The 14,215-nt window shown below is 43.4% G+C and overlaps 1 protein-coding gene across 1 annotated transcript in view; it reads right to left on the reverse strand.

Moving 5' to 3' along the window:
- Positions 1-14,215, reverse strand: part of Vwa8 (von Willebrand factor A domain containing 8) — a 296,436-nt gene that overhangs the window by 52,486 nt on the left and 229,735 nt on the right. Inside the window, exon 37 of the mRNA XM_051195337.1 lies at positions 13,347-13,551. Coding sequence (XP_051051294.1) covers positions 13,347-13,551 — 205 coding nt within the window. The remainder of the gene's footprint in view (positions 1-13,346; positions 13,552-14,215) is intronic.

Below are 14,215 nucleotides of genomic sequence, written 5' to 3' on the forward strand. Positions count from 1 at the left end.
AGGCCGGAGTTGTCCTTCACCAGTCGAGCAACTCTGGGCAAGTGACTTAACCCGAACCTCAGAATGGAAACAGAAATGCACACACCTGCAGCAGTGGCTGTCACAATCTTAAGAGAATGTTCCAGAAGCATCTCATACACACTAAGCAGTCAATTTAAAAAAGAAAAGGAAGAAAAAAAAGGAAACAACAGACCATGATGATAGAGAAGGTTTTTTTTTAAACTTTAGGCCAATGTCCACTATTGCCATCTGTTGAAGGGTCTTTAGGTTATAATCTTCCTGGCTTTATAGAAAAAGAAATTAATGCTGAAGAGGTGAAGAGGGTGTGCAAAGATCCTGGGGCAAAGAGCTCCTCCCTTTAATTACTGGCTTGAGGAAATTCCTCTGTGTCCTGTGGCTGTACTCAGACACCCACTTCTGTGTCACCCAACACTCACTGAGCCCTTCACTTGAGGGCCAAAGCTCTTCTAGCGGAGAGAGCGTCGACTCAAGGCTTCTGGTGGCCTACTGACTATGCCTTTTTAGTTGTAGTTTAGTTTTAGTTGTAGGGTGACATTAGCAGAGACAGTTTATCCAGAGGCTGTATGTTTCAGGGGCTCAGACGATGGGTTGGGTGGTTAAGTGCTTGCTATGAAGTCTGGCTACAAGTCCTAGAGCCTATGTTTGACCATGCAAACCCATAACCGTGCACAGGAAAGGCAGTCAGAATTCCTGCAGCTGCTGGCCTGGCAGCCTACCTGAATCGGTGGGCTCCAGGTTAGACAAGAGATGCCCAACCTTGACCTCTGGCCTCTACATGCAGGCACACACACCTCACACAAAAAAAGAGTACACTGCTAAGGGACAGAAGCAGGTCAGAGAGAAGCTGAACATCTCAAATGGTGCAGCCACAAAGGATAAGGGTTACTGGGCTTAGGCGTCATGGCTTGTGCCCCAACAAGCCAGGTTTGGCTGCCTGTCCTCAATGAGCCAATGAAAGAAGCCAAACTAGTAAAAGCAGAAAACAGGCATTGCTCCATGTGGCTGCATTGGGATGAGGGACAAGCAGATCCACTGACTTCCCAAATCCACCTTCAGGGGTCTTGATAGACGTTCAAGTTAAACAGGAGGCAGAGGTGCACATAGCTGTCCAGCTAGGGAAAACGTCTCTGGAGTAAAACTACTCCAGAAGCTGCTGGAACCTCTCATGTTTCCCTCTTTCTATAGTCAATTTGTTGTAGGCGACAGACACAAGTAGCCAAGTATGCCTTTTTATCTCTCTGTGATTGCCATATTGCTACCATCCGTAGGCATGCCTGTACAAGCTAGCTTCAGCTACCCGCCCTAATAACGCAACTAAGGAGCCAGAATATTAGTGAAAGCAGAAAAAAAAGATGTATTCGTTGTGGTTGTATTGTGTAGAGGGCTAAAGAGATCACCAAACCACCACCCAAGTCCATCTTTTTAACTGTAACTCTCTATACAATGATGACATGCTCACTAGATAAAATGCTACCCTTGACTTATCTGAGACAGTCCTGCTCTAAGCTCACTACTACCCTCTTGTGGTCAGTGGAAGCAATGATTCTAGTCAAGCAAAAATCTGGAGCAATTTAAAGTTGATGCTCAATGCAGCGTGTGAAGTAACATTTTAAAAAGTCACTATAATTTATTATTTTAGGTGCTAGCTTATGCTTAGAGGTAAAAATATCTCCAACCAAATCTTTGATGAGACAGCTAGGTGATAATTGGTGCTTTCCTTGGGTCTTGTTGATAAAAGCCTGTTATAATTAAGGCTAATATTCAACATCTGTGATAGCTATATCATTTTTTAAAGGCTTTCTTATGATACTGTGAGTGAAAGAACATTCTGAGACTCTCTGGATGTCATTGGTTCATGTATGGGTAAGACCTATCAGGGGTGAATTATCCTGAAGCTTTTCCAGGAAGTCACCTAAGCAGATACATACCTGGTGAACACATAAGCCCTGGGAATGGAAGTGTGAGGACATGCTTGCCCCCCCCCCACTTTCATCAGTGAACACAGTCCCCTCATTTAACTAAGATAAGAATGTGTGGTGATAAACTTGGAGGAGAAAATTCAAGGCCTTTGTTTGTAAAGGACATTCTATTGGTGTTGCAGAGAAATCACATATATAAATAAATACTGAAATATATTTACATTTATCCATCCATCCATCCATCCATGTACATATCAGCCATCTGTCTTGGAGTTGGGTGTTGGTGAGAAATGAGCTATTTCCAGAATGATTAAGCTAGCTTCTGTTGTACTTTCACAGCAAATCCAAGCTTATGCCCACCACCAAGCCAGAGGTACAAGGGAGATGCGCTCCTGTTTCTTAAACAGCTAAGTAATTATCGCTATAGGAGAAGAGTAAGAGAGCCGTAGTTGCAACAGTGGACCCCACTGTTAGCCACGAGACACTTCTTCCACACTGTGGGCCTCTACAAACCAGTCTAGGACAAGGGGGTTTTGGTGTTATATCTTCATCGGTAGGAAGACAGAGTGGCTGAGTGGATGGCTGGAAATGGAACACAGTGTTTTCCCTTTGGGATAACACAAGGCCTTTTGCACAAGCCACACCAGCAATGCAGAATGATTTGAGTTTAGCAACCTGATGCTGATCCCTAAAAGAAACCGTAAATGAGAATTACCTAGCATTGAGTAGCTATGGGCTCGCTGGCAGAGTTGCCTGGCACGTATGAAACCCTGGGGTTGATCCTCAGCACAGCATAAACTGGATGTGGGGACATGTGCCTGTAATCACAACATTTGGCATAGAAATAGGAAAACTAAAGGTTCAAGGTCTTCCATGACTAAACAGTGAATCTGAAGCCAGCTACATACCCCAATATATTCAGAACATTGTAAAGACAGACTTGGAAAATTGTATTCGGAATCCTGGCAACTATTAAGTCTCCCAGGACCCCTGGCACCTCTCAAAGGAGAATGAATGGGAGAAGGAAGCCATCCAAGGGAGAATAGCTCTCATGCAGACTGACACCTACCTGTGAGCTGCACCTTGTACTCTGGGATTTCTTGGCTCTATTTGTAGTTTATATTGGTGTGAGCTGAATCAGTGCTCCCATTAAACATCATCTTACATGCAGCCCCACACCCCATAATCTCATGTAGCCCAGGTTAACCTCAAATTTACTGTGTAGCTGAGTCTGGCCTAGAACTCCAGATCATCCTTCTACCTCCTAAGTTCTAGGAGTAGAGGCATGCTACCACACCCAGATACTGTTTTTTGTTAAGACAGGGTCTTCCTCTGTAGCCCAGGCTAGCCTCCTTAGATACTGAGATGCAGGTGTGTGCCTCCCCATACCTTCATCTACTTCTTTTGGTTCCACATCAAACTTCGAATCACATGGATAACATTCTCTTCAAAGGTACAAGGTGATGTTACTGTTGTGACCAGCAGCCCCAGCCCTCCTATTAATTTATCCTATGACATCGCAATCGGGATGCAACACAGCTGTAACATAAACCACAATTACAAGCAGCACAAAGGGCTTGTTCTAAGAGTTCTGCTGCTCAGAGTCCATGGGAAACTAGAGTAAAAAAAAAAAAAAACAGCAGGTAATAATTGGCCACTTGCAGGCAACGGAAGCCCACACCCAGTGGTCATGAGGCAGAGGCAGGTGGATCTCTGTGAGTCTGAGGCCAGTCTGGCCTACAGAGTGAGTTCTAGGAAACCCTGTCTTGCAAAAAACCCAAAACCTAAACAGCCAACCTCCATCAGCCCACCCCCAATCATTACCTGGGCCTCATGGCTGCCCTGCTTCACTGGAGAGGGGTGGCTCCCACATGGCCACTGGCTAGCAAGGCCACCTTCCCACTCAGCCTCTACCCAGCCACCTGCAGCAACTTCTACTGACGGGGATCTGAGAGCCTCAGCTGGCTTTCATGCAGGCTGGCTTCTCCTCTGCCCTAGATTTCACTAGTTAGGGAAATCATTTAGTTGAATGAATCTTGTTTTAAACTGTACAATGCTAACCAAGGGCTGCATGGGCGGTGAATCTCCTTTTCAGGGTTTTGAAAAATGCTCTGTGTTCATAAGCCTGCACAGAACCCTACCCAACTGCTTCCGAAAATCCCCCGGCTCACGATTCTGGTGGCTCCGGGCTAGCTCTCAGCCCTGTTTGCTGCCCACTCCACACCCTCTGTGGGATAGCTGGCCTTGCTCTCTGGGCTTTGTGCTTGGCTGTGGCATTTGCTCTCAGTCCCACCCCATGGTTTCTGTGTCTGGTCATCCCTGGATTTGAGGCATAGCTCTTCCTCCTGCTAAGAAAACTCACCTTATTAATTCCTACACCTGGGGTTTTTAAAGGCCTGGAATGGATTTCTCTGTGTTTAGTTACTCAGATACAAGCCTCAGCTTAGAGATGTGGCTCAGAGGTAGAGTGCTTGCCTGGCATGCACTGGGCTTAATCAGTCTGAGAGCCCCAACCCTACAAGCAGCAGCAAGAAACGACCGGCCTCAGCTCCAGTTCCTTGTCCATACATTCCCCTTTCACAGATACTTCCCCCCTGGACCACACACTGCACAGGGCGTACAGCCCGTATTAACATTGAGCTACATATTGTTTGGAATCACTTGGCTCCTCACTTCTGTTTCAGGATTAGCAGCCCCAAAGAACAAGCTCCTTGTAGAAGGCACAAACAGTAGGGTCCACAGTGAGTGCTTCACCAGAACCAGCTGGCTAAACGAGTTTCAAAGGCCTCACACCCCTATTGTTTGTTTATAATTCAATGGCACAGCTTGGATCACCATCATGTACTTAGGAAACTGTGGTTTGTTGAGCTTCCTGAAGGCAGTTTTGATGACAAACACTGTTGTACGGTTATAAATAACCTAGGAACATGGTGTGTGTATGTGTGTATGTGTGAGAGAGAGAACCAACTGCATGTTAGGATGACAGTCCAACGATTACAAGTCGTTAGACTGCAAATGTGATGGCATCTTATCCAACAAAAACTATTTTGTGGAGATGAATATGTACTTTGGGGCATTTGGGGGATGAGTGCTGAGGACTAAAGGTAGGACTTGGTGCGTCCTAGGCAGGTGCTCTGCCACTGAGCCCACATTTATAGTTTATATTTGATCACATAAAATGCATTTGTATACGGCATACACTGTTGTTGAGCTACTTATTAATACAAGATTTTCATTGATATTGTTCTCAAGAGTTTTCGCTATATCCATATGACAAGTTGATTCCCTTTTTACATGTCACAGTTATTTCATGAATACACAAGCATAGCTGAAATAAAGACCATACTTGACAAATCAAAGTGAAACATGAGAACAGGGCAATTAGGAAAAGGACACCTCTTCCGGGTGAGAGAGAGGCCAGACTGTGGGGAAGACCAGCCAGGCTTCTGCTCTGTCCTGCAGCTCAGGGTGCCTGTGTCTGTCACTCCAGACACAGCACACTCTTCCCCCTGAGGCCATCATCCATCACCTTCAGCAGTAATTTTGGTGAAAGCAAAGAACAATGGTGAGTCAGCTATTGGCTCTGGATCCTATGGTAACATGTGGACTACATCTGCCTAGAAAGTGAGCAGGAAGGGGGAAAACTCACTCCCACACTTCTATTTTCATTCTGGTAACTTCCTCAGAGGTTGACATGAAACCATGTCAATTCTGTCCCCTCTAAAACTCGAGTGGAAACTTAACCGGAATGGCGGTATTGAGGAGTGACGGTATTGAGGAGTGAGACATCTGAGGGGAGTAGGCCCCAGGGTTCTGGGAAGAAAGGGGGAACCAGTTCTGCTCTGAAGGAGTAAATGCAGCTCCCTTTAGTATCTCTGCCATGTGGAGTTCAACTGTCTTGAACTGTGTTAGTCTGACTTTTCACCACTGACCGAATAGCCAAGAGAAATCATTTAAGAAGGGCTTACTTAGCTCCCATGTCTAGTAGTTTTACCCATGTTTGGCTGTCTCTGCTGCTCAGGGTGTGGTGATGTAGGGCATCACATTTGAGGGGTTAGTTAGAGCAGAGATGTCCACATGATGGCAGCTAGAAAGCAAGGACAGACAAGAGGGAGGCCACAGAAAGGCACACTCCCAAGTACCCACTGACCTGTGCTTCCAAGGAGGACAGACCTCTCCAAGTTTCCAGAAGTCCCAAGAATGCCACCGAGTTATGGATGTGTCCGTGGATTAACCTAGTGATAAAGGTAGAGTCCTCGTGGCCCAGTCACCATTCAGTGATTGATTCACCAAGGGAAAACCAGTTGTCACACACTGTTTGTTGACTCTTTTCTCCATCAGAGTGCTTTGGCGGCCTGTTACTAATTGGCGCTATGCCTTTGGTCTATTTCTGGACATTCTATTCCGTCCCATCGATTTGTTCCTTCATCCCTTTGCCAACATCACACTGTCTTCATTATTACAGTTTTGCAGTAACCCTTCAAGTTGGGTAATGTGATCTCCCATTTTATTCATCTTTAAAGGGACTGTTTTGGCTATGTTTGTTCCTTGCCTTTCCATGAAAAAATTTAGAATTGGCTTATATTCAGTGGCTAGAAAAAGTCCTGCTGAGAACTGCTTGGAGTTGTACTAAATCTATAGGTCAGCCTGGAGAGACAGGGGATCTTTGTCATGTCAACTCTGACCAGTGAACTCTGCCTATCTGCATGTACTCAGTTTTTATGAGCTGGATTAGTGCTTGCAGTATTTACTGCCCCTACCCCCTGCCAGTCTAATTTAACCCTCAGTATTTCATTCTCAGGAGGGATTGCTTAGAAATGGTGTGTGTGTGTGTGTGTGTGTAAGCCATTATAACTAATTGCTGCTGATGTATAGTTGATTTTGCCAAACTTTTTACTTCTAAGTTTTTTAAAAATGCAATTTTTAAACCGCAAGTAGGCGGTTAGACTTTTACTCACACTTCCTTATGGCACTAACACTTCTAGTGTGGTATTGGACAGGGAAGGTGCGTGTGGTCATCTGTGCTAGCTGTCACTGTCTATCAGGCCGAGGAACTTCCCTTCTTTTCATGGCTTTCTGAGGGCAGCCTGCAAAGCGGAGGCTGCCAGGTCTGGAGCTGACTCAGAGGTAGTTCAAACTCTGGCCTTCTTCCTCAGCTCAGCCTCTCCCCTGTAACTGTCTTGTAATGTTTTCAGAGGCTTCACTAGATGAATATGCGTCTGTACATGGGTTCTGTCTGCATGTGGTAGGAGACACAGGGGACAGTGTGTTTAATTCACAACTAGAACCTGGGGTTAGTATTAAAAATCAGTGTGTGGTGTCTTTGTGTGAACACGAGCCTCACGTGTGTGTATGGGAGTACACGTGGACGTCAGAGGACAGCCCTGTGGAGTCACTTCTCCCCTGGAGCCCTCGCTTCTCCCCTGGAGCCCTCCCTTCCTTCTTTATGTGGGTTCTGGGGAACCAAACTTAGGCCACCAGAGTTGTGCAGCAAGCACCTTCACCCGCTGTGTTATTTTGAAGGGGAAACTGGAGAGCTGAGTCAGTGCCATTAAAGCTGTGCAGTTTTAAGAGCTGAGGAGCCACAGATTAGTTAGGGTTAACCTTCTCCCAGCGAACTGCACCATGCACACCCTTGTTCCCATTTTCTACCAGTCACTGTCGTCTTTTCCAATTTTTTATATTTCCCAAACTGGTAACAGTGCATGGTTAAATACCTCAAATAGTACAGAAGACACACAATAGAAGCAGACGTCTACGGCACCGTCATCCCTCTCCTGGAATCCTCACTACAAAGGCGCCCGATTAAACCTTGCTTACTGTGGTTTCAATTACTTACTCCAACATTTCTTTTTTAGGTTTGTGTGTGTGTGTGTGTGTGTGTGTGTGTGTGTGTGTAAAGGTAGAGCTTGTCAACACATGGGTGGGTCCTTGTACAGTGATCTGGAAGGGGCACTAGATCTCTTCAACACAAAGATTTAGTCCTGTCAGCTTCCAGAGAGGCTTTCCCTGGTTTCCCATCTGAGGGATGAAGCATGAAAGCTTTCTGAGCACCCCAGTGGGGGGCAGACTCTTTCTTCCTATCCCAGGCTGTGACCCCTCCCAGCTCCTGTCAGGTAGTGGGAGCATCAGATGGGGAGAGATCCATCCAATTAGATGCCCCTGCACAGGCACCAAATCTTAGTGTCACCCACATTCCCACATTCCAACCTTCAAAGCTATGCAGGGCCTTTGAGTTCTAAAGCTCCAAGTGTCATCATTATCATCATCATCATCATCATAGGGTAAGGTGGGGACTAAGAAAACACAGCTCAGCATCCAACTCCTTCCCAGCTCTCAGGCCTGGGCACATGTTGCATATTTTGCTGGCCATTTTGGACTTGATCTAACTAGTCTCTTGACTAACTAAACAAGTATAAGCCTCTCGTGACCATTGTCCTGTCATTGATTTTCTGCTCTTCTTCAAGCTGACAGGTTTAAGCAAAGACTACTTGTTCAATTCCTTTTTTGGGCCTGAAAAAACTTTTTCTAAGTAGGATTATAAACTAAGCTTACATTTGCACACCGGGACAGATGATGACAGATACCCCACTGGGTCGTGATTCACTAGTGGTATCTGGATAATTGCATTTCATTTTATTGTGGCTTTATCCCATATAAACATTAAGCAAACTTGTAGCCCAATATTACTTAAACCCTAAGTCTCTAATTCTTATTGTTTACCAAGTACTTACTCTGTGCCAGGGATAAAAGTATTTCATTCTCACAAGAACTTTGTGATGTACAAATAGCATTACTGGCGTATCACAATTAGGAAGCTAAACTTCAAAAGCACAAGGAATTTGCCAAGGACCACATGCAACCTGAGACACAGACCTGAAGTCAGGTTTGACTATTCCAAATATCACACTCTTTAAAGATAGGCTATATTGCTTATGTATAAAAAAACCATTAATTTTATTAGACACATAATGGTAAGAAAGTTTTTTCTGAAGCCACTGTGATGTGTTGGTCACATTAAATATATCCTAAGAATGCTCAGGCATAACATGTCTAGAGCATGGACTGTCGACCTTCTTGACACCTTAATATGTCACTGGCATATTTTAAACCTGCTTCCCTATACCTCTAACAAACATTTCTAATACTACACCCTTACTGATCTAAATAATATACACCATGGTAATAACAACATAAAACAACGTCTTAAAGTTTGGCACGGAGAGAAAGGAATTGAAATAGTACTGATGATGATTTGAAAATTCTAAAGACTTCTTTAGGCCTTTTCCAGAGTCTGGAAGCAAGACAGATTTCTACTTTTGATGTTCGTTTAGAATTGTTACAGCCACAATTCTCAGTTTATAGGCTATCACTCTCACTGGATATGCACAGTTTATAGGTCTATCCATCACTCTCACTGGATTTGCACAGTTTATAGGTCTATCCATCACTCTCACTGGATATACATAGTGTAGCTAGAGTTTCTTTCCAGCCTGGTCCCATAGCTGATTAGCCCCAAATAAACACATGGATGTTATATTAATTATAAAACTGCTGGCTGATAGCTAGGGCTTCTTATGGCTAGCTCTCTCTTCATTATTAACCCATTTCTGTTAATCTAGTATTGCCACAGACTCATGTCAGTAAAAGACAGGCACACTCATAAATGACTAGGGGGACAGCATGACATTGCACAAGTTCTTGGAAGACATTGCCTTTCTGGACAAAGGGGATTCTCCAAAGACACATGCACATGTAACAAACCTACAAGGCTTATATCATTCTGTAACAACAATACACTACTAAACCAGACTGCTTCCAGAGTTATTGGTCAAAGCAAAACAAAACGTGTAAGTGGACCATGCTTCCTCTGCAAACAGAAAGAAGAGTTGTGTACTGAAAGATCTAGATAACTACTTGTGTACTGGAAAGAAGACAGGTTTAAATATGAGCAGTAATTACTGCTCTGGAAATAGGTTTTATCATCCAACTAAAATCTTAAAATAGCAAAACTAGTAGAGTACTGGTGGCACACACCTTTAATCCCAGCACTTGGGAGGCAGAGGGGGGGGGGAGACAGAGGGAGAGGGAGGCAGAGGGAGAGTCCCAGGACAGTCAGGGCTACACAGAGAAACCGTCTCAAAAAACCAAAACCACCAACCAACCAAACCAAACCAAAACGAACAATCAACCCCCCCCCCCAAGAAAAAGAAAATAAGCAACATTGTGAAATACAGCTAGATGAATTCTGGCTTAAAATTAACCAGTGCTTCTGAAAGTATAGTTTAAAAGTAATAGCTATGTATTCTAGGCTCTCCACAGTTGTAGTAATACTTTGAATTTATTGGTATACTTGTTCATAAGAAAATTTATCAGTGTCAAATTAATGAACATGAAGAGTTCAGTAAGTATCTCCTTGTGTTCTCATTGGAAATATAGCAAAGAATTCATTAGCAAAAATTCAACTAGGTACAGCTTCCATGCCAATGCTGCTAGATGGCAGAAGGCAGCAAAGACACCCAGGATTATGTAGCTTATTATCTGTGTGTCTAAGGACAGTCTCCCTGCTGTACACAGAAGAATCAGGAGAAGATGAAAAAGACAGCTTGACAGGTTGTTTTCATGCCTTCACTGCAGACCTAAGGAGCACCCACTACCCAACAAGCCACACAAGGGACTGTGGAATCTCCCAAGCAGAAGGCTGACTTTCCAAGGGCTGGGGTGTAAAAGTGATCTTCCCATTTCAGTAATGTGTGCATTACAAGTAATGGCCACTAGATGGAGATCAGCTCACTCCACCAGAGTCAGGGAAAGAGGCTGGCAATCCAGGAGCAGAAGCAGGACATCAAAAAGTAGGAATCTCTCCCCACTACTTCTGTAAGAGGGATTTCCAAGTTCCAAAATCAGGAGCAGAACCATTCTGAGTAAAGATTCCACAAATAGGGTAGCTTGAGGGTTGACTAGGAAAGGAACTGTAGAAGGCAAGTATGATCTCTTATTATTGGCATTGACTTCTATTTAGATTTGGCTGTACAATGTATTTGTGAATAACAAGAGTGGGCCTAAATAGAGTAGTCAGTACACTGCCTCATTATTTACCAAGAGATTTGACCAAAAGCTCAAACAATGGCAGACTGTTTGGATAATTCACTCTGGCCACTTAGCGTAAGGACACATACTCACAATTTGTTTTTCTGTCTGAGCATCCAAGGATGCATGCTTAATATCAACTTGTATGGATCAAGGAATAGTAGAGGTGAAAGGAGTATGCAGACCAACATCTATTTTTCCAAATCAAAATGCCATTTAATTCTGATTTATTTTACACTTATTACTAAGTTTGTGGTGCTTCTGCTATCTGAACTCTGAGCTGAGGACATAAAGCTAAACATTTCTGAGAAAACATTTTGATTAGAGGAAGTTCAGTTAATAATATTTTGGTTATTCTTGAGACAATTTTGCTCATTGCTAGCTTAGCTTAACTATTTAGCTTCAGTTGCCAGGGTCATTTTGTTAATACAAGTTAGAGCACGAAGGAAGATGTGAATTGTTGCACACTTGCTACAAACTAGGGAGCTGGAAAAGCAGAGATCTGCTATTTATTCAGAAAAGCCCCCAGGTGTGGTGAGTAACATGATTAAGACATAAATAAATAGGGGTTAATGTTTTAAAGAGCCAAGAATCACTTTTAAATTTAAGTAAAGATTCTTTCAGTCTTTTAGAAAAAGAAATAAGCTTAATTTAGGCCGCCAATCTTTTCTTTCCCTTCCTCTTTCTTTTTTCCTTCCTTCCTTTTTTGTTTTTTTTTAGGACAGAGCCTTTCTTTCTTTGTTTCTTTCTTCCTTCCTTTCTTCTTTTCTTTTTTAGTAGCCCTGGTCATCTTGGAACTTGTTTTGTAGATCAGGCTGGGCTTGAACTCAGAGATCTATCTGCCTGTCCCTGCCTTCAAAGTGCTTGGACTAAAGGTTCCCTTTTCTTTCTCTTTTGAGCTTTTGAGATGGGGTCTTGCTTGCTATGGAGCCTGGATTGTCCTAGAACACACTATCTAGTTCAAGCTGGTCTTGAACACATGACTGTCCTACCTTCGCATCCCAAGTGCTGAGGTTACGTCATACATACCCCCACCACAACCACTAGACTACACATCCTGATCACAGGAAAAGCCCTCCACATTATATGAGAGATTCAAAGAATACATATTGGAAGTTCAGACACAGTAGTATTTATTGCTCGGCCCTAATGAAAATAGAAGAGCGAAAGTTCAAATACACAGGAAACTAACATTCAGAATAATTCTGAACAGAACCATAGGGTCCCTAAATATCACTAAGCACAACAGTCTGCTGCTACAATAAGGCCACTTACTTGCTGACATAAATTTTAAAGCAATGCATTTACTTTAACTTAATTACATTACTTTATTTATCTGTTCAAAAGTACTGGAAGTCACCAGCCTATTTTGGTTTGAGATTTTTAAAAACATTCCTGTAAGCTTTTAAAAAAATCTAAGAGGAAGAATTAGTGTTCACTGATAAGTACATCTCCTTTAAGGGAAAAATCACATAAAATAGTAATTATTAGTCCATTATTGATGGAATAGTAAGTGGAAATGTCTTACCTTGTTGATGGCTGTTTGCACAGTGACAGTGCTGGTAGCAACCCACCCTTCTTATAATTAATTAACCAAGCAATTAATTTTGGAGCCTATCTTTCTTTTTGCTACACAACAATGATGTGTAACAAGAAAAGATGTGTTCTGAAGATTAAAATCAATTGCAAGTTGATCTGTTAATTTATGCCTTAGCATCCAGTGAGTCTTCGGCTTGCTTTGTTCCTCTAGTTAGTCCATACAGTACCAAGAATAGAACGCTGAGCCCTTCCCCATCTCTACAGCTATGGGTTTCCTTACCTGCAGAAGGGCTGCCCTTGTGTCTCTCTCACAGCCACACCTACCCACAGTGCCTGCACTGTCTGCAGATATGTGTGTACAAACATTGGAGGTAAACTTCGCTGACCTCCAGTGCAGGGCTTCGGGCCTTGGAGGAATCTGCTCTACGTGATATCCCTAGTGTTTTTCTTTTCCAGGCAGCATGCACAGCTGCCAGCAATCATGATGATACAAGGAAGAAAAGATGCAGAAAACCAGAGATGCTTCTGGCTAGGAAGTACAAGCTGACTATATTTGTATGTTGCAATGTTGGGAGGCTATAGATTTAAACTCTGACAGGGAACTAAGATGGTCTCAGTCACTCAAGATGGATAGAGTGTCTTCTTCTATTAGGAGTCTAAAAATAATTTTAGCTACTTACGCAGCTATTGGAGCGGCTAAGCACTCATTGAGTTTCCTCAATGGTGGCATTTAAAACTAAATTAATTTGTGAGAGGAAAGGCCAATTCAAGTGATACCTGCACAGGTTTGTCACTGTCTTGTCCAATCATGTTTCTCCATTCCATGAGCGATTGCTGCAGGCGTTCAAGTCCAGTTTCCCAAAGCCTGACATGCCCTCCCATATCAACAGTCACAATGCCGCTTTTGTCCCACTCGGCCAGCAGAGCATCCGTGTCTGAGATAGCAGATATCCACGCCGTATATGGCGAGAGAGATTCTGCACTGAAAAAGGAGTCCAAAGAAAAGATCAGAAACCATGCAAGGCAGGCAGGTGACGCTGAGCATGTGCAATGCTACCCTACACCCCACAAGTATGTTCCCTCAGCTTTGGTGAGCTGCACCTCTTCCTCTCCCACTCTCCCATGCATGGTTGTTTTATGCCCTTACCCATCTCACGGCACAAGAGAACTCCAAGGATACATGCAATGAGGGGAGGGGAACGCACTCAGTTTACGGGCTGAGGGGATGGCTTGGCGTTACAGTCACAACATCTATGTTCTCATGGCTCAGAGGAGAGTCTCCACATCTGCTTAGATCACACACTTCCGTGCTTTTAAGACTTTGTTGCCATTGCTGGACAATAACAGAAGCAGTGACTGGTAACAAGGTCTACCCAAAATCCCTAGGGATTGTACAACTACAATGACAAGACTATAAATGTATAGTATCAAGTTTAGAAACAGTGTTATACTAATGCTATTTAAATGCCTTTGACACCTTGACTAATCTATTCTAGGAAACGTGTGCAGTGTGCAGTTAGTAAGTACCAAAAGAGCGGACCACTCAAAGGCGAACAGGCCAGAGCCGAGGGACTCATGCCTGCACATTGCATTTAAAAACATTTGAATGTTTTTCCAAAAGGAGAATAAAAATGTCATCAACACAT

This window comes from Phodopus roborovskii, unplaced genomic scaffold (assembly GCF_943737965.1).
Source record: "Phodopus roborovskii unplaced genomic scaffold, PHOROB, whole genome shotgun sequence".
Lineage (NCBI taxonomy): Eukaryota > Metazoa > Chordata > Mammalia > Rodentia > Cricetidae > Phodopus > Phodopus roborovskii.